The sequence below is a fragment of the Heterodontus francisci genome, chromosome 46, assembly GCF_036365525.1.
Source record: "Heterodontus francisci isolate sHetFra1 chromosome 46, sHetFra1.hap1, whole genome shotgun sequence".
Taxonomy (NCBI): domain Eukaryota; kingdom Metazoa; phylum Chordata; class Chondrichthyes; order Heterodontiformes; family Heterodontidae; genus Heterodontus; species Heterodontus francisci.
The window spans coordinates 16,588,674-16,610,535 of record NC_090416.1 but is presented as its reverse complement, the minus strand read 5'-3'; the positions used below and the strand labels follow the sequence as shown (position 1 = coordinate 16,610,535).

The window sequence follows — 21,862 nt, the reverse complement described above, 5'->3', positions numbered from 1 at the left end:
GAACTTCTTTCCATTCGACATGTGTGCAACCCCTTTTTACTACACACTGGCACACTCCATTTAACTACATACGTGGATGACTCCATTTAACTACATACGCGGATGACTCCATTTAACTACATACGAGGATGACTCCATTTAACTACATATGTGCACTCTCCATTCAACTACATGGGCAAAGCTGAGTTCAGCTTCTCACACATTTAGCAATTGTGCTTTCACTTCAACAATATTACTGTAACTCCGGGAACCCGGAGAAGACTAGTATCTATATATTAGTCAATATGCAAATACAGGGAGGGGGTCAAGGGGAGCAGGGGAAAACACTTTATTACGATGTTACAATGACAAAACTTCAAAACAGGTGTTTATTTGTCTGTCTTTAGGACATCCTGAGGTCTCTATAGTAATGCAGGTTAGGGTTAGTTGAAAATGACCCAGAGAATCTGCTGGTGGGAGGGGAGGGAGGTGGGTCTGTTTCTGCTGTGGAGACCAATCAGAAATGGATTTTGAATGGGGGAGGGGTGAAATTCTCTGTCTAGGGGGCAGCTAGTCGACACTGACTTGACTGAACATGTCAGTAATCGGAGGCTAACTGCAGGAACAGCACCTCATCTTTCGACTGGGCACTCTACAACCTTCCGGACTCAACACTGAATTCTACAATTTTAGTTTGTAACCCCCCTGCCCTCATTTTTGTTGCCCTTTTCTTTGCTGATTTGTTATTTTATCTCTCTTGTTTACCTCTTATTTCCTTTACTTTGTGTTCCGATCCTGCCATTCACATCTCCTCCAGACACATCTTTTATTACCACTCCCTTTGGCTTTGCACCTTGACACCCTTTTTGTCATTTAATCTCTCCTGCCCTCCACCCCTGTCACAGACCTTCCCTGCTGTTCTTCTTCCCACCCTCTCCCTTTCACTGGCTCAAATCCTATCACATTTCTAGAATTAATATTGATCCATCACAAGGTGGCGTAGTAGTTATGGCACTAGATATTACTAATCCAGAGGCCCAGGATAATGCTCTGGAGACACGAGTTCAAATCCCACCATGGAATTTAAATTCAACTAATTAATTAAAAGAAAAATTGGAATTGAAACCTAGTCTCAGTAATGGTGACCATAAATTGAATGTTCATTAACAAAAAACCATCTGTTTCACAAATGTCCTTTTAGGGAAGGAAATCTGCCGTCCTCACCTGGTCTGGCCGACATGTGACTCCAGACCCACGGCAATGTGGTTGACTCTTAACTGCCCTCAGTTCTGTTGTACAAAAACCACTGCACTGTAGCAGTTCAAGAAGGCGACTCCACCACCACCTTTAGATTAGATTAGAGATGCAGCAATGAAACAGTCCCTTCGGCCCACCGAGTCTGTGCCGAACATCAACCACCCATTTATACTAATCCTACACTAATCCCATATTCCCACCAAACATCCCCACCTGTCCCTATATTACCCTACCACCTACCTATATTAGTGACAATTTATAATGGCCAATTTACCTATCAACCTGCAAGTCTTTTGGCTTGTGGGAGGAAACCGGAGCACCCGGAGAAAACCCACGCAGACACAGGGAGAACTTGCAAACTCCACACAGGCAGTACCCGGAATCGAACCCGGGTCCCTGGAGCTGTGAGGCTGTAATGCTAACCACTGCGCCACTGTGCCGCCCTCAACGGCAATGAGGGATGGGCAATAAATGCGGGCAGGGCCAAGTGATGTCCACATCCAATTAAGTGAATTTTAAATAAAAAGATAGAAAATATTCATTTTAAAGAAACTAACTCCTCTCACGAGCAACTTGTTGCAAGTTTTCCCTTGGCATCGAGTGATTGACATAAAACATCTGAAATGGAATGTTAAAACAAATGTATGCCTGGGACTGAGGTTCCGATACATGTGGTTTAGTTGCAACAAAAAAAAGTCAGGGCAGGAACTGTTGCAGCAGGAAAACACATTTCATTGAAACTGGACTTAACACAGGATCCGGACACAACACAGAAACTAGCCGAGCAGTCAGCTTGCCCGGTCAGAATCTCACTCCTCGTTGCATTACCAATTAAAACGGATATTGGAGTTGATTCTGGCTGTTTCTGAACGTCGGCCTGAGTGAGAAACGAGTGTTTTGACCCGACACTCGGCTCAAACGCCAGGACAAGCAGTGCACTTGTACAGTGGCGGATAGGAAAAAAGAGCAGCTCAGAGAAGCAGTCCAGTCAATCTCTTCCATTCCAATCCTTCCAATGAACTGCTTTGTTTCAAACACCAGCGTGTTGGATATAAAGATATGTGTTTAAGTACACATTGCAGACCCAAATATAAAAAAAAACAAATCCTTAACTATCGCTGGGTTAAACTTGTTCTGGATGAATTCAAGGCACTGGATTCTGAAGGGCTTTTGTCTTTGACCATCTGGGATAAAATGTGCAATTTCTACAGTTGTTCTTTTAAATCTCACACTCTTGACATGAGAAGGGGGGGTTAAAATCAGAAATTATTGTGAATTAACCCTCAACTCGGTGGAAATAAATACATGGAAATGTTTAATTGGGGACCAATAGAGGCTCAATAAAAAAAATCTGGTCTGGTCCACCACCCCCCCCCCCCCGCACCCCCCCCCCCCCCCCCCCCCGCCGCCCCTGCTCCTCTCAACCCTCCCTGTATTTGCATACAGGTTCATATAATAGATACTGGTCTCACCTTGTCCGGCACTGTAACTGGATCCACTTTCTGGAATTACAGTAAAACCCTGCTCACTAATTCTTCACGGGTTTTTTTCCCCCCCAGAGGGAATGGCTGCAGTAATGTATCTCCTGGGGACCCTGCTACTCCATTTAACAGGTGAGAGACTTATGTTACCAGAACGTTACTCAATTATTCATTTGTAAACCATTAGATTAGGAAGCAAAGGGATTTGGTAGCCCGGCCTGTTTATTTATCAGTGTGCTTTTTTGCTCCAATAAACTGAATGTTTTTTTCTCTCTCTTGTGTTTTGTGTTGAAGGTGTCCTGGCGGTTCCTGTCCTCAATCAGACCCCAATTTCAGACCCAGTCTCCACCGGTGAGACCTCCGAGTTAAAGTGTGCGATGCAGAACGGCAACGTGGGCAGTTACCACATGTACTGGTTCCAACAGAGACCCGGGGAGGCTCCCGTGTGGATGTTAGCCCACTCTACAAGTGGTAGCATCTATCGAGGCACCGGCTTCACGGACCGTTTTCAACCTTCCAGAGACACCTCCAGTAACAGTCACATTCTGACCATCGGCAGCTTGGAACCGGGAGACTCCGCCGTCTATTACTGTGCTGCCGCGGATACCTCAGCAGGCTACATACACAGTGAGACAGGGCAATACAAAAACTGCACCAACTGAACCACTCAGAATTCCAACAGCTACTGAAATATTCCTGCCTGAGACTGTGAAATGAGTTTCAGAAATATTCCATATGTAACTTGTGGAAAATCTCACTGGGTTTCCATGGGTTTATTTGGATTTTCCCCAATATTTGGACTATTAGCTGGGTAGGTAAACACTGATATTCTCAAGGTTTCCTCACTGATATGTGAAAATCTTTCTCCAGACTCTCAGCATTCCGGCCCCTGTGAAAGGCAGAATGTGAAAGGGAATGTAATAAAGGACAGATTATTAATATTTTCCCCTCTTTCTTCCCAGCCTGGGTTTTAGGTGACCCGTCCCATTAAAACACTGCACTGTGTTTACCTTCGGACCTGGGACCGCCCTGAGTTTACGGAGTAAGTAATTCCCTCATCCTATCATTCATATTGTTTCAATTATTTATTCATTTATTGTTGCAGAATCGGATCTGCCCTGATAACGGTGAAAACAAATTGGGTCAGATTTTTATTTTTCTGTCCACTGATTCAGTGCTGGGAATTTGGATTCTGGAGGGTAGAAAAATAAACACTAAAATAGCAGCAAAACAATTGCGGATGCTGGAAATCTGAAATAAAAAAACAGAAGATGCTGGAAATACTCAGCAGGTCTGGGTAGCCTCTGCGGAGAGAGAGGGAGAAACGGTGAACAGTTTCGGGTCTCTGACCTTTCCTCAGAACCGAAGAAAAACTCCATTGGCAAAAAAAAATGCAGAATGAACAGGGGAGAAAGGCCATTCAGCCCCTCGAGTCTGTTCGGCCAGGTCTGCAGTGTGCAGGTGTGGACTTCTCCGTCTATTCGCTGCACTGTTGTATAAATAGCGAGCCTGCCCCGGGTGTTGCTGGAAGATTTACAAACAGGAATTTTACTCACACTCAAAGGGGGTCGAGTTTGACACTAGCACCCCCTCCCCCACCTCAAAAAAAGACTCCCAAAGTTGGGAGGTGGATTAGGCTGCGGCACGGACTCGATGGACCGAATGGCCTCATTCTGCGCCCCCCCATCTTGTCTGTTCCTAATGCACCCGGTCCCATTAGCCCCGACCCCCTGTCTCCCTTCCCAGCCCCCTCCTTCCGGCTGTCATTCCTTCATGTGAAGTGTCTAACCTACTTTCTAAATGGAAACCGCCCCGAACTTTATTACTTTTAAAACCTTTTTTATTTAAATAAAGAATTTTTCCTGGTGAGGTGATCACCGAACTCTGAGTGTGGATCTGGGAGGTTGAGTTACTCCCAATACATACTCCGAGCACCTCCATAAGACCTCCAGTACAGCCTATCCGAAATGTGAAACTTCCTCAATTTTTAAACTTTTGATTTTAATCTGCCCCTGAATTTTAAACAATTCGATATTGTCTGTTGTATTTAATATTCAGTTAATTAATTTATCTGAATGTCTCGAATCCATGTACAAGTCCAGCTCTCAATTGACAGGGAGTTAAGATTGGACTAAATATTTAATTTTAATCCAATCAAAGCAAAATCCTGCAGATGCTGGAAATCTGAAATCGAGTGCTGGAAACACTCAGGCTGTTATATTATTTACTGTCTCTACCTAAGTCTGAAGTCAAGTTAAATGTTTGTTTTAAATTATAGTATGTGTTACTAATTCTGGATGTGCCTTTTAGAAAAAATGATTGATACTAACAGTGAGATTCCTTTCTTCCACCCTGTCTCTCACACACACAGGTAGTGAGGATCGGAAACCATCAGTTCTCCTGCTCCCTCCTTCCTCGGAAGAAATAGACTCCGGATGGGCTACTCTGTCCTGCCTGGTGAGCCGCTTTAAGCCGGGTTTCGTGCGGGTTCTCTGGAGAGTGGATGATAAAGAGACAGACAGCGGGGTGACCACAGGCACCGTGTCCACGGACAGTGATCAAACCTACAGCCTGAGCAGTTACCTGAGAGTCCCCGCCACTGCCTGGAATAAGGGCTCCAGCTATACCTGCAGTGTGGACCACGGCTCTCTGAGCTCACCTCTCCTCAAAACCATCAGCTCCACCGCTTGTTCCGACTGAGAGGGGGCAACTGGGGTTTAGAGTTTGATTTATTGCTGATGAAATATTATTCAATATGTGGAATGTTGTTGTTGTTGTTTTACAATGTAATCACTGTAGCAAATGTGGCCAACGATGTTGAAACAGTCACTTCAATCGCAGTTTAACGATCCAATTTTGGATTCAATTTTAACTGGGGGGCGCAGGTGGGTGACAGTGAATATCAGGACCACCTATCCCGGGAGTACATTCCCATTTGGAGCTGGATGGGTTCTGCTCCCTCTCTCCTTTCTCTCAGTAGTACCATTTGTTAGAATTGAAAAGTGTATCTCTGTGTGTGTGACTGTTTTAATAAAGATGACATGAATTCAAATTGCTCTGTTATTTTTCTTCTGGGGAGGGGGGGGGGGGGGGTGGGGGTGAGTTGAGGTGGATATTGGTGCAAGTCAGTGGTTAACTGTACGAATATTGGCGATTTGAGGATTTTTCTTTTGGGCAGATTTAATAAAAAAATATTCAAGCAGAGTTAACTATTTTAAACGAATTCGATTTTATTTCTGGCACAGAAGGAGGTTATTCGGCCCCTCGGACCCGTGCCAGCTCCCCGTAGTGCAATCCAGTCAGTCCCAATCCCCCCGTGGCCCCCTGCGAATTTATTTCCTACAAGTGCCCCCTCCCCCTGCCCCGTTTCTTACTGAAATCATTGTCTCCTGCTTCCACCACTCTGCTGGCAGTGAGTTCCAGGTCATTGTCACTCACTGCATTTAATAATAAATAAATTCTTCCTCACAACCACCACCCCCCCTCCCCCGCACCTGTATCTCTTGCCCAAAACGTTCAATCTGTGTCCCCTAGCCCTTGTACCATCAGTTAATGGGAACTGTTTTTCCTTGTCTACTCTATCCAGATCTGTCATAATCTTGTCCACCTCTATTAAATCTCCCTGCAATCTCCTTCGCTCCAAGGAAAACAATCCCAGCTTCTCCTGGCTGACCTTATAACTAGAATTCCCCCATCCCTGGAACCATTCCAGTAAACCTCCTCTGCACACTCTCAACAACCCTCCCATCCTAAAGTGTAGTTTCTCCCATACTAGACCATCATTGTATGTGATTTACAGGAAAAGCCTCTGTTTGGAATAAAATACCGTCCCTCCCAGGGAGAACTGCTCACTATCCCGGTCCGAGAGATGGGATGGCACGGGACAGACTAGCCCCAGGTACAATTTGAGAGTTTGCTGATGACTCCAAATTGGGGGAGGCTGCAGTTAATATTAGGTCCATCACAAATGACAGGACATGCAGAATGGGTGTGTAATTGGCAAATGAAGGTCAGTATGGATAAGTGTGAGGTGCTACTTTTTGGGAGGATGAATGAGGTCACCTAGTCCTGGAGGGAGGGGGAGGTGGGGAAGAAAGAGTCTAAATAGGGTTGTGGATCGAGGGTTATAGAGTAACTGCAGCAATGCTGCTGAATAAGGCCATATAAAAAGCAATCCAAACACCGGGGTTAATTTCTCGAGGGATAGAATTGAGAAGCAGATACATTAAGTCAAACTTGTAGGGAACCTCAGTTAGACCACACTTGGAATTACTGTGCACTGTTCCCGTCTCCATGTTATAAAATGACACTGGAGAAGGTGCAAGAAAAGATGTGCTGGGATGGTACCAGTACTGAGATAGGCTACCAGGATAGGTTGAAAAGGGAAGACTGAGAGGGGGGGAGGGTAGGACCTGATAGAGGCCTTTAAGGTTAGGAAAGGACTCGATAAGGCTGGACGTTTCCACTTGCGGGTGAGAGCAGAACTAGGGGCCATAAGAGGGAAGGGCTGTTAACTGAGCCCCCGGCTGCAGAGAGGGTATCGGTTGCATCACCTCAAAGAGTAAATGGACAGAGAGTGCTGGAAAAGCAGAGTCCCTCAGCACACCTTAAAGGGGCCACGCACTTAAAGAGGTATTAAATGTAGGTTTAATCCTCATCTCGAGTCTGAGGATGCTGTATTTATGCAGATGTTTTTAGAACGATTTAGTTTCAATATGTTTTACAAGGGGACATCACAGCGTCCAGAGAGACAGAACCTGCACTTCTTCATTCTCGAGATGTGGGCATCTCTGGTAAGACCAGCCATTTATTGTCCATCACTATTTGTCCCCCTGAGAAGGTGACAGTGAGCCTCCTTTCACAGCTTCAGAATGTCCCACAGCGCTTTACAGCCAACCAAGTATTTTTTTTTTGAAGTCTAGTCAACTGTTGTAATGTAGGAAACACAGCAGCCAATTTGTGCACAGCATGATCCCACACACATAACAATGAGATAATGACCCAGGTGATTTTTTTTTTGTGATATTGATTGAAGGATAAATATCAGCCAAGACACGGGGGTGGGGGAGATCTCCCCAACTCTTTTTCTAAATAGGGGTTGCAGTATCTTTAACAGAGGGCAGATTCCGTGACAGATAGCCCCTCCGGCAGTGCGGTATTCCTTCAGTACTGTACTTACATCAGAAGCCTTGAGTTTTAATTGTGGCTTTAGTTGATGTACTTCATGGCCTGCAGTCGGTTAGTTATTAAGGTCTTCAATGAATTGTCATTTGCAAACAACAACCAATCTGCATTTATATGGCGCCTTTAATGTAATAAAACGTCGCAAGGAGTGTCAGCAAACAAAGTTTAATGCTGAGCCACATTCGGAGATATTAGAGCAGGTGACCAAAAGCTCGGTCAAAGAGGTAGGTTTTAAGGAGTATCTTAAAGGCCATCAAACGTTTATCCGTCCAGTTAAATCCACAATGTTGATGATTCACATGGCCGAACAGCGAGGTTCCAGACTGGGTCTGAGAATGGCACTGAATGCAGCTCAGGTCAGGCCCTCGTCATCAACCACAGGGGACCTGGGCGGTGTTCTGAAAGCCTTATTTTAGATCCTGATACCCAAATCGATGCTGTTTTTGTCTTGTTTGTGATGTGGTGCAGGTGGTGTGGTCACTCGCTGCAGGGGGTGGGAGAGGAGCCTCGGGGAGGAACCGAAACCTCCCTGCTCACTGTCTGATAAGCAGCAGAGAGCAGCAGCATCTGGGCCCAGTTCCCCTGCTCTGAAACACACAGAAACAGGACGGAAATCCGAGAAACACCGTTAAACGGTTACATTCTTGGACACGTCACACATTTACAACAAAACAACCCATTATCTGGACTGGGCCCCTCAGGAGAACTGAACTGAACTCCTCCTGCTCTACATCCCAGTCTTCATTTCCCAACATTGCTTTTCAAGGTATTTCATTGGCTGCGAAGCACTTTGGGAACATCCTGAGGTTGTGAAAGACGCTATAGAAATGCACTTCATTAAAAATTGGAGTTATAAAGATTGTGGTTGATAGATTTTTATTGGGTAAGGGCAGCAAGGACTATGGAGCTAAAGCAGGGTATATGGGGTTAAGGTACAGACCAGCTATGATCTAATGGAATGGTACAGCAGTCTCGAAGGGCTGAATGGCCTCCTCTTGTTCGCACACACTACAATCACATCAGCCTCATCTCCCTCTGTGAACTCGTTCCTTCGTTGAGGTCATTCAGTTCCCTTACAGGACACTTGCTGGGAAGGCCCAGATTCCAGCACTCCCACCACCCCTTCCCCGATCTGTACTGAGATATCCAGACCCGGGGAGTTTCAGCCAGGCTATTTTCATTATATTATATTACTGCCAAGGGGTCTCTGCACAGATAGGAACAGTTACGGCCACTTTGGGCTTTAAAGAGCTGGACAGCTATTGAATAAAGCAGGTACGATATCTTCAACATAAAAGCATAAGAAATAAGAACAGGAGAAGGCCATTCGGGCCATCGAGACTGTTCCGCCATTCGATAAGATCACGGATGATCTGATTGTGACCTTAACTCCACTTTCCTCTCCGCCCCCCACCATAACCATCAACTCCCTTGTCGATCAAAAAACTCTCCAACTCAGCCTTGAATATATTCAATGACCCAGCCTCCACTGCTCCCTGGGGAAGAGAATTCCAAAGATTAATGACCCTCAGAGAAAAAATTCCTCCTCATCTCATTTCTTAAATGGGAGACCCCGTATTCTGTAACTGTTCCCCCTAGTTCTAGATTCCCCCACGAGGGGAAACATCCTCTCACCATCCACCCAATTAAGCCCCTTCAGGACTTTATATTTTTCAATAAGATCACCTCTCATTCTTCTAAACTCTAAACAGGCCCAACCTGCTCAACCTTTCCTAATAAGACAATCCCTTCATCCCAGGAATCAGCCAAGTGAACCTTCTCTGAACTGCTTCCAATGCAAGTATATCCCTCCTTAAATAAGGAGACCAAAACTGTATGCAGTATTCTAGGTGCGGTCTCACCAATGCCCGGTACAGTTGTAGCAAGATGTCCCTACTTTTATACTCCATCCCCATTGCAATAAATACCAACATTCCATTTGCCTTCCTAATTACTTGCTGTACCTGCACGTTAACATTTTGTGATTCATGTACAAGGACACCCAGATCCCTCTGTACTGCAGCATTCTGCGGTCTCTCTCCATGTAAATAATATTCTACTTTCCTATTCTTCCTTTACTAAGAGGTCATTAATTAATTCCGTCTCCTTACACATTACCAGGTCTAAAATAGCCTGCTCTCGGATTGGTTCCAGAATGTATTGTTCTAAGAAACTGTCCTGAGTACACTCCATGAACTCATCCTCGATCTAACTTTACCAGTTTGATTACTCCAATTTATATGAAGATTAAAATTACCCAGGATTACTGCAGTATTTTCCTTACAAGCCCCCCCTTATTTCTTGATTTATACTCTGTCCCACAGTGCAGCTCCTGTATGAATTTTTGCTATTTCATATCTCCACCCAAACTGATTCCACATCTTGATTTTCTGAGCCAAGATCATTTCTCACTACTGTACTGATCTCATCCTTTATTAACTGAACTACACCACCTCCTTTTCCTTGCTTCCTGTCATTCCAAACTGTCAAATACCCTGGAATATTCAGTTCCCAAAGGGTCAGTACTGAGGGAGTGCCGCACTGTCAAAGGGTCAGTACTGAGGGATAGACAGACAGACAGACAGAGATGGACAGACAGATAGATAGAGATGGACAGACAGATAGATAGAGATAAACAGACAGACAAATAGATAGAGCGAGAGAGATGGACAGGTGGATAGATAGACAGATAGATAGATACATAGATAGATAGATATGGACAGATAGATAAATCGATAGATAGATAGTCAGATAGACAGATAGACAGATAGATAGACAGAGAGATGGACAGATAGACAGAGAGAACAAAGAACAAGAACAAAGAACAGTACCACACAGGAACAGGCCATTCGGCCCTCCAAGCCTGCACCGATCTTGATGCCTGCCTAAACTAACAACTTCTGCACTTCCGGGGCCCATATCCCTCTATTCCCTTCCTATTCATGTATTTGTCAAGATGTCTCTTAAACGTCGCTATCGTATCTGCTTCCACCACCTCCCCTGGCAGCAAGTTCCAGGCACTCACCACCCTCTGTGTAAAAAACTTGCCTCACACATCCCCTCTAAACTTTGCCCCTCTCACCTTAAACCTATGTCCCCTAGTAACTGACTCTTCCACCCTGGGAAAAAGCTTCTGACTATCCACTCTGTCCATGCCGCTCATAACTTTGTAAACCTCTATCATGTCGCCCCTCCACTTCCATCGTTCCAGTGAAAACAATCCGAGTTTTTCCAACCTCTCCTCATAGCTCATGCCCTCCAGAACAGGCAACATCCTGGTATACCTCCTCTGTACCCTCTCCAAAGCCTCCACGTCCTTCTGGTAGTGTGGCGACCAGAATTGCAAGCAATATTCTAAGTGTGGCCTAACTAAGGTTCTGTACAGCTGCAACATGACTTGCCAATTTTTATACTCTATGCCCCGACCAATGATGGCAAGCATGCCGTATGCCTTCTTGACTACCTTATCCACCTGCGTTGCCACTTTCAGTGACCTGTGGACCTGTACGCCCAGATCTCTCTGTCTGTCTATACTCCTAAGGGTTCTGCCATTTACTGTATACCTCCCACCTGCATTAGTCCTTCCAAAATGCATTACCTCACATTTGTCCGGATTAAACTCCATGTGCCATTTCTCCGCCCAAGTCTCCAACCGATCTATATCCAGCTGTATCCTCTGACAATCCTCATCATTATCCGCAACTCCACCAACCTTTGTGTCGTCCGCAAACTTACTAATCAGACCAGCTACATTTTCCTCCAAATCATTTATAATACTACAAACAGCAAAGGTCCCAGCACTCATCCCTGCGGAACCCCACTAGTCACATCCCTCCATTCAGAAAAACACCCATCCACTGATACCCTCTGTCTTCTATGACCGAGCCAGTTCTGTATCCATCTTGCCAGCTCACCTCTGATCCCGTGTGACTTTATCTTTTGTACCAGTCTGCCATGCGGGACCTTGTCAAAGGCTTTAATAAATTCCATTTAGATAACATCCACTGCCCTTCCTTCATCAATCATCTTCGTCACTTCCTCAAAAAACTCAATCAAATTAGTAAGACATGACCTCCCCAGCACAAAACCATGCAGTCTCTCGCTAATAAGTTCGTTTGTTTCCAAATGGGAGTAAATCCTGTCCCGAAGAATCCTCTCTAATAGTTTCCCTACCACTGACGTAAGGCTCACCGGCCTATAATTTCCTGGATTATCCTTGCCACCCTTCTTAAACAAAGGAACAACATTGGCTGTTCTCCAGTCCTCTGGGGCCTCACCTGTAGCCAATGATGATGCAAAGATTTCTGTCAAGGCCCCAGCAATTTCTTCCATTGCCTCCCTCAGTATTCTAGGGTAGATCCCATCAGGCCCTGGGGACGTATCTACCTTAATGCTTTGCAAGACACCCAACACCTCCTCCTTTTTAATAATGACATGACTGAGACTATCTGCACTCCCTTCCCTAGGCTCATCATCCACCAAGTCCTTCTCTTTGGTGAATACTGATGCAAAGTACTCATTTAGCACCTCGCCCATTTCCTCTGGCTCCACACATAGATTCCCATCTCTATCCTTGAGTGGGCCAACCCTTTCCCTGGTACCCTCTTGCTCTTTATACATGTATAAAAAGACTTCGGATTCTCCTTAATCCTGTTTGCCAATGACTTTTTATGACCCCTTTTAGCCCTCCTAACTCCTTGCTTAAGTTCCTTCCCACTGTCTTTATATTCCTCAAGTGCTTCGTCTGTTCCTAACCTTCCAGCCCTTACAAATGCTTCCTTTTCCTTTTTGACTAGGCTCACAACATCCAGTGTTATCCAAATTTCCCGAAACATGCCAAACTTGTCTTTCTTCCTCACAGGAACATGCTGGTCCTGGATTCTAATCAGCTGACGTTTGAAAGACTCCCCACATGTCAGATGTTGATTTACCCTCAAACAGCCGCCCCCAATCTAAATTCTTCAATTCCTGCCTAATATTGTTATAATTAGCCTTCCCCCAAGTTCGCACCTTCACCCGAGGACTACTCTTATCCTTATCCACAAGTACCTTAAAACTTATGGAATTATGGTCACTGCTCCCGAAATGTTCACCCACTGAAACTTCGACCACCTGGCCGGGCTCATTCCCCAATACCAGGTCCAGAATGGCCCCATCCCTAGTTGGACTATCTACATTCTGTTTCAAGAAGCCCTCCTGGATGCTCCTCACAAATTCTGCCCCATCCAAGCCCCTAGCACTAAGTGAGTCCCAGTCAATATCGGGGAAGTTAAAATCACCCACCACCACAATCCTGTTACCTTTACATCTTTCCAAAATCTGTCTACATATCTTGTCCTCTACCTCCCGCTGGCTGTTGGGAGGCCTGTAGTAAACCCCCAACTTCGTGACTGCACCCTTCCTATTCCTGAGCTCCACCCATATTGCCTCGCTGCATGACCCCTCTGAGGTGTCCTCCCGCAGTACAGCTGTGATATTCTCCTTAACCAGTAATGCAACTCCCCCACCCCTTTTACATCCCCCTCTATCCCACCTGAAGCTTCTAAAGCCTGGAACATTTAGCTGCCAATCCTGCCCTTCCCTCAACCAAGTCTCTGTAATAGCAACAACATCATATTTCCAAGTACTAATCCAAGCTCTAATTTCATCTACCTTACCTGCTATACTTCTCGCATTGAAAGAAATGTACTTCAGAGCACCAGTCCCGCTGTGCTCAGCAACATCTTCCTGCCTGCTCTTCCACTTAGTCTTACTGGCCTTATTTACTATGTCCTCCTCATTTATTTTTCTAGCTGTCCCACTGCTCTGGTTCCCACCCCCCTGCCACACTAGTTTAAACCCTCCCGAGTGACGCTGGCAAACTTTGCAGCCAGGATATTAGTGCCCCTCCAGTTTAGATGCAACCCGTCCTTCTTGTACAGGTCCCATCTGTCCCTGAAGAGAGCCCAATGGTCCAGATATCTGAAACCCTCCCTTCGACACCAGCTGCTCAGCCACGTGTTTAGCTGCACTATCTTCCTATTTCTATCCTCTCTGGCACGTGGCACAGGGTTTAATCCAGAGATTACAACTTTCTACCTGACTACCTAAACTCCCCCTGCAGGACCTCATCACTCTTCCTGCCTATGTCATTGGTACCGATGTGTACCACAACCTCTGGCTGTTCACCCTCGCCCTTCAGAATGCCCCCTGTCCGTTCAGAGACATCCTTCACCCTGGCACCAGGGAGGCAACATACCATCCTGGAGTCTCTTTCACGTCCACAGATGCGCCTATCTGTGCCCCTGACTATAGAGTCCCCTATAACTATTGTTCTTTGCGCTTTGTCCCTCCCTGCTGAACAACAGTGATAGCCGTGGTGCCACTGCTCTGGCTGCTGCTGTTGTTTTCCCCTGCTCGGCCATCCCCCCCAACAGTATCCAAAACTGTATACTTGTTGGAGAAGGGGATAGCCACAGGGGATTCCTGCACTGACTGCCTGCTCCTTCTAGCGGTCACCCATCTATCTGCCTGCACATTGGGTGCAACCACTTCTCTAAAACTCCTGTCTATGACGCTCTCTGCCACCTGCATGCTCCCAAGTGCTTCCAGTTGCCGCTCCAACCGATCCATGTGGTCTGTGAGGAGCTGCAACTGGGTAAACTTCCTGCAGGCGGAGTCGCCCGGAATGCTGGAAGTGTCACGGACTTCCCACATCTCACAGGTGAAGCACTTCACCCCTTTAACTGACATTTCTATCACTAATTAGTTAATTAATATAAAATAAATACTTATTAAATCCTTACTAAATTGTTATAATAAACGATATGGTCCCCAGTGCTAGATTTCTACTATAAATATTATTTTATTTATTTTTATTTTTTATTTAGAGATACAGCACTGAAACAGGCCCTTCGACCCATCGAGGAGAACACCGCCCTCCGAGTCTGTCCGAGAATCCCCGAGGTTCACTCCGCCCTCCGAGTCTGTCCGAGAATCACCGAGGTTAATTCCGCCCTCCGAGTCTGTCCGAGAATCCCCGAAGTAAGGTTTTTGCACTTACCGGTCTGGAACTCCGCCCTCCGAGATCGATTGACAGATAGATAGATAGATAGATAGATAGATAGATAGATAGATAGATAGATAGATAGATAGATAGTCAGTCAGATAGATAGATAGATAGATCGATAGATAGACAGATAGATAGACAGATAGCAAGAGATGGACAGATAGATGGATAGATAGATAGATAGATAGATAGATGGTCAGATAGATAGATAGATAGATAGATAGATCGATATATATGGACAGATCGATAGATAAACAGACAGATAGATAAACAGATAGATAGATAGATAGCAAGAGATGGACAGATAGATGGATAGACAGATAGATAGATAGATAGATAGAGAGATAGATAGATATGGAGAGAAAGATAGATAGAAATGAACAGATAGATAGATAGATAGATAGATAGATAGATAGATAGAGAGAGAGATAGAGATAGATATGGACAGATAGATAGATAAATAGATAGATAGAGAGATAGATATGGACAGATAGATAGATAGATAGATAGATAGATAGAGAGATAGATATGGACAGATAGATAGATAGATAGATAGATAGAGAGATAGATAGATAGATAGATAGATAGATATGGACAGATAGATAGACAGATAGATAGATAGATAGATGGATAGATGGGTGGTCAGATACATAGACAGATAGACAGATGGAGAGACAGAGAGGTCTGATCACTAGGCTGCCCCAAAGTGGTTTACATCTAATGACGTACTTTTGAAGTGTGTTTTGAAATGTAGTCACTGTTGAAATGCAGGAAATCTGACAGTCATTTACACAGCAAGCTCCCACAAATAGCAATGTGATAATGACCAGTTACAGCTTTAGGTGTTAATGTTGGAATATATATTGTCCAGGGCACCTGCTCTCCTTCAAATAGAGTCATGGGATCGATAATGTCCACCTGAGGGGGACTTGTGAATATGGCACCTCAGACAGTGCAGCACTCCCTCAGTACTGACCCTCCGACAGTGCAGCACTCCCTCAGTACTGACCCTCCAACAGTTCAGCACTCCCTCAGTACTGACCCTCCAACAGTTCAGCGCTCCCTCAGGACTGACCCTCTGACAATGCAGCACTCCCTCAGTACTGACCCTCTGAGTGCGGCACTCACTCAGTACTGACCCTCTGACAGTGCAGCACTCCCTCAGTACTACACGGCGAATGTGAGACTGCTTTTTGTGCTCAAGTCTCTGGATTGTGACTTGAAGCCACGAGGCCATGGCTGACACTTTACAAGATTCCCATCTTGTGAGCTTTAATTGTATTTTCCTTTAACCGCTGTGCAAGCTTCAATAGGCAACACCAAATGCTCTTGCTTTAACACCTGGCCTATCCTGTGTGAACCGGGTAGGCTCCCTGGGCAAAGCTGCAGCCATGTGACATCTGCTGTGCAAAGTGAGAGATTCTATGAACCTAGAGGTGCTGAACTGCTTTCCATTAGACATGTGCACAACCCCATTTTACTGCACACTGGCACACTCCATTTAACTACATACGTGGATGACTCCATTTAACTACATATGTGCACTCTCCATTCAACTACATGGGCAAAGCTGAGTTCAGCTTCTCACACATTTAGCAATTGTGCTTTCACTTCAACAATATTACTGTAACTCCGGGAACCCGGAGAAGACTAGTATCTATATATTAGTCAATATGCAAATACAGGGAGGGGGTCAAGGGGAGCAGGGGAAAACACTTTATTACGATGTTACAATGACAAAACTTCAAAACAGGTGTTTATTTGTCTGTCTTTAGGACATCCTGAGGTCTCTATAGTAATGCAGGTTAGGGTTAGTTGAAAATGACCCAGAGAATCTGCCTGGTGGGAGGGGAGGGAGGTGGGTCTGTTCAGAAATCAGAAATGGATTTTGAATGGGGGAGGGGTGAAATTCTCTGTCTAGGGGGCAGCTAGTCGACACTGACTTGACTGAACATGTCAGTAATCGGAGGCTAACTGCAGGAACAGCACCTCATCTTTCGACTGGGCACTCTACAACCTTCCGGACTCAACACTGAATTCTACAATTTTAGTTTGTAACCCCCCTGCCCTCATTTTTGTTGCCCTTTTCTTTGCTGATTTGTTATTTTATCTCTCTTGTTTACCTCTTATTTCCTTTACTTTGTGTTCCGATCCTGCCATTCACATCTCCTCCAGACACATCTTTTATTACCACTCCCTTTGGCTTTGCACCTTGACACCCTTTTTGTCATTTAATCTCTCCTGCCCTCCACCCCTGTCACAGACCTTCCCTGCTGTTCTTCTTCCCACCCTCTCCCTTTCACTGGCTCAAATCCTATCACATTTCTAGAATTAATATTGATCCATCACAAGGTGGCGTAGTAGTTATGGCACTAGATATTACTAATCCAGAGGCCCAGGATAATGCTCTGGAGACACGAGTTCAAATCCCACCATGGAATTTAAATTCAACTAATTAATTAAAAGAAAAATTGGAATTGAAACCTAGTCTCAGTAATGGTGACCATAAATTGAATGTTCATTAACAAAAAACCATCTGTTTCACAAATGTCCTTTTAGGGAAGGAAATCTGCCGTCCTCACCTGGTCTGGCCGACATGTGACTCCAGACCCACGGCAATGTGGTTGACTCTTAACTGCCCTCAGTTCTGTTGTACAAAAACCACTGCACTGTAGCAGTTCAAGAAGGCGACTCCACCACCACCTTTAGATTAGATTAGAGATGCAGCAATGAAACAGTCCCTTCGGCCCACCGAGTCTGTGCCGAACATCAACCACCCATTTATACTAATCCTACACTAATCCCATATTCCCACCAAACATCCCCACCTGTCCCTATATTACCCTACCACCTACCTATATTAGTGACAATTTATAATGGCCAATTTACCTATCAACCTGCAAGTCTTTTGGCTTGTGGGAGGAAACCGGAGCACCCGGAGAAAACCCACGCAGACACAGGGAGAACTTGCAAACTCCACACAGGCAGTACCCGGAATCGAACCCGGGTTCGTGGAGCTGTGAGGCTGTAATGCTAACCACTGCGCCACTGTGCCGCCCTCAACGGCAATGAGGGATGGGCAATAAATGCGGGCAGGGCCAAGTGATGTCCACATCCAATTAAGTGAATTTTAAATAAAAAGATAGAAAATATTCATTTTAAAGAAACTAACTCCTCTCACGAGCAACTTGTTGAACGTTTTCCCTTGGCATCGAGTGATTGACATAAAACATCTGAAATGGAATGTTAAAACAAATGTATGCCTGGGACTGAGGTTCCGATACATGTGGTTTAGTTGCAACAAAAAAAAGTCAGGGCAGGAACTGTTGCAGCAGGAAAACACATTTCATTGAAACTGGACTTAACACAGGATCCGGACACAACACAGAAACTATCCGAGCAGTCAGCTTGCCCGGTCAGAATCTCACTCCTCGTTGCATTACCAATTAAAACGGATATTGGAGTTGATTCTGGCTGTTTCTGAACGTCGGCCTGAGTGAGAAACGAGTGTTTTGACCCTACACTCGGCTCAAACGCCAGGACAAGCAGTGCACTTGTACAGTGGCGGATCGGAAAAAAGAGCAGCTCAGAGAAGCAGTCCAGTCAATCTCTTCCATTCCAATCCTTCCAATGAACTGCTTTGTTGCAAACACCAGCGTGTTGGATATAAAGATATGTGTTTAAGTACACATTGCAGACCCAAATATAAAAAAAAACAAATCCTTAACGATCGCTGGGTTAAACTTGTTCTGGATGAATTCAAGGCACTGGATTCTGAAGGGCTTTTGTCTTTGCCCATCTGGGATAAAATGTGCAATTTCTACAGTTGTTCTTTTAAATCTCACACTCTTGACATGAGAAGGGGGGGTTAAAATCAGAAATTATTGTGAATTAACCCTCAACTCGGTGGAAATAAATACATGGAAATGTTTAATTGGGGACCAATAGAGGCTCAATAAAAAAAATCTGGTCTGGTCCACCCCCCCCCCCCCACCCCCCCTCCCCCCCCCCCCCCCCCCGCCGCCCCTGCTCCTCTCAACCCTCCCTGTATTTGCATACAGGTTCATATAATAGATACTGGTCTCACCTTGTCCGGCACTGTAACTGGATCCACTTTCTGGAGTTACAGTAAAACCCTGCTCACAAATTCTTCACGGGTTTTTTTCCCCCCCGGAGGGAATGGCTGCAGTAATGTATCTCCTGGGGACCCTGCTACTCCATTTAACAGGTGAGAGACTTATGTTAACAGAACGTTACTCAATTATTCATTTGTAAACCATTAGATTAGGAAGCAAAGGGATTTGGGAGCCCGGCCTGTTTATTTATCAGTTTGCTTTTTTGCCCCAATAAACTGAATGTGTTTTTCTCTCTCTTGTGTTTTGTGTTGAAGGTGTCCTGGCGGTTCCTGTCCTCAATCAGACCCCAATTTCAGACCCAGTCTCCGCCGGTGAGACCTCCGAGTTAAAGTGTGCGATGCAGAACGGCAAAATGGGCAGTTACTACATGAGCTGGTACCGACAGAGACCCGGGGAGGCTCCGGTGTGGGTGTTAGCCCACTATCCAAGTGGTAGCATCTATCGAGGCACCGGCTTCACGGACCGTTTTAAACCTTCCAGAGACACCTCCAGTAACAGTCACATTCTGACCATCGGCAGCTTGGAACCGGGAGACTCCGCCGTCTATTACTGTGCTGCCGCGGAATACTCAGCAGGCTACATACACAGTGAGAAAGGGCAATACAAAAACTGTATCAACAGAACCACTCAGAATTCCAACAGCTACTGAAATATTCCTGCCTGAGACTGTGGAATGAGCTTCAGAAATATTCCTTATGTAACTTGTGGAAAATCTCACTGGAATTCCATGGGTTTATTTGGATTTTCCCCAATATTTGGACTATTCGCTGGGTAGGTAAACACTGATATTCTCAAGGTTTCCTCACTGATATGTGAAAATCTTTCTCCAGACTCTCAGCATTCCGGCCCCAGTGAAAGGCAGAATGTGAAAGGGAATGTGATAAAGGACAGATTATTAATATTTTCCCCTCTTTCTTCCCAGCCTGGGTTTTAAGTGACCCGTCCCATTAAAACACTGCACTGTGTTTACCTTCGGACCTGGGACCGCCCTGAGTTTACGGAGTAAGTAATTCCCTCATCCTATCATTCATATTGTTTCAATTATTTATTCATTTATTGTTGCAGAATCGGATCTGCCCTGATAACGGTGAAAACAAATTGGGTCAGATTTTTATTTTTCTGTCCACTGATTCAGTGCTGGGAATTTGGATTCTGGAGGGTAGAAAAATAAACACTAAAATAGCAGCAAAACAATTGCGGATGCTGGAAATCTGAAATAAAAAAACAGAAGATGCTGGAAATACTCAGCAGGTCTGGGCAGCCTCTGCGGAGAGAGAGGGAGAAACGGTGAACAGTTTCGGGTCTCTGACCTTTCCTCAGAACCGAGGAAAAACTCCATTGGCAAAATAAAAATGCAGAATGAACAGGGGAGAAAGGCCATTCAGCCCCTCGAGTCTGTTCGGCCAGGTCTGCAGTGTGCAGGTGTGGACTTCTCCGTCTATTCGCTGCACTGTTGTATAAATAGCGAGCCTGCCCCGGGTGTTGCTGGAAGATTTACAAACAGGAATTTTACTCACACTCAAAGGGGGTCGAGTTTGACACTAGCACCCCCTCCCCCACCTGAAAAAAAGACTCCCAAAGTTGGGAAGTGGGGTTCGGCTGCGGCAGGGACTCGATGGACCGAATGGCCTCATTCTGCGCCCCCTCCCCCCATCTTGTCTGTTCCTCACGCACCCGGTCTCTCTACCCCCCAGTCCCCGTCTCCCTTCCCAGCCCCCTCCTTCCGGCTGTCATTCCTTCATGTGAAGTGTCTAACCTACTTTCTAAATGGAAACCGCCCCGAACTTTATTACTTTTAAAACTCTTTTTTTTAAATAAAGAATTTTTCCTGGTGAGGTGATCACCGAACTCTGAGTGTGGATCTGGGAGGTTGAGTTACTCCCAATACATACTCCGAGCACCTCCATAAGACCTCCAGTACAGCCTATCCGAAATGTGAAACTTCCTCAATTTATAAACTTTTGATTTTAATCTGCCCCTGAATTTTAAACAATTCGATATTGTCTGTTGTATTTAATATTCAGTTAATTAATTTATATGAATGTCTCGAATCCATGTACAAGTCCAGCTCTCAATTGACAGGGAGTTAAGATTGGACTAAATATTTAATTTTAATCCAATCAAAGCAAAATCCTGCAGATGCTGGAAATCTGAAATCGAGTGCTGGAAACACTCAGGCTATTATATTATTTACTGTCTCTACCTAAGTCTGAAGTCAAGTTAAATGTTTGTTTTAAATTATAGTATGTGTTACTAATTCTGGATGTGCCTTTTAGAAAAAATGATTGATACTAACAGTGAGATTCCTTTCTTCCACCCTGTCTCTCACACACAGGTAGTGAGGATCGGAAACCATCAGTTCTCCTGCTCCCTCCTTCCTCGGAAGAAATAGACTCGGGATGGGCTACTCTGTCCTGCCTGGTGAGCCGCTTTAAGCCGGGTTTCGTGCGGGTTCTCTGGAGAGTGGATGATAAAGAGACAGACAGCGGGGTGACCACAGGCACCGTGTCCACGGACAGTGATCAAACCTACAGCCTGAGCAGTTACCTGAGAGTCCCCGCCACTGCCTGGAATAAGGGCTCCAGCTATACCTGCAGTGTGGACCACGGCTCTCTGAGCTCACCTCTCCTCAAAACCATCAGCTCCACCGCTTGTTCCGACTGAGAGGGGGCAACTGGGGTTTAGAGTTTGATTTATTGCTGATGAAATATGATTCAATATGTGGAATGTTGTTGTTGTTGTTTTACAATGTAATCACTGTAGCAAATGTGGCCAAC

General features: G+C 45.2%; 1 protein-coding gene across 1 annotated transcript; it reads left to right on the top strand.

Moving 5' to 3' along the window:
• Positions 1–5,531: 5,531 nt before the first annotated feature.
• LOC137356897 (immunoglobulin lambda-1 light chain-like) lies at positions 5,532–21,749 on the top strand. Its single transcript, XM_068022735.1, has 4 exons — positions 5,532–5,602; positions 18,320–18,435; positions 19,340–19,672; positions 21,421–21,749. Exons 1-4 carry the CDS (start codon positions 5,532–5,534, stop codon positions 21,747–21,749), a joined length of 849 nt encoding a protein of 282 aa, XP_067878836.1.
• The last annotated feature ends 113 nt before the right edge of the window (positions 21,750–21,862 follow it).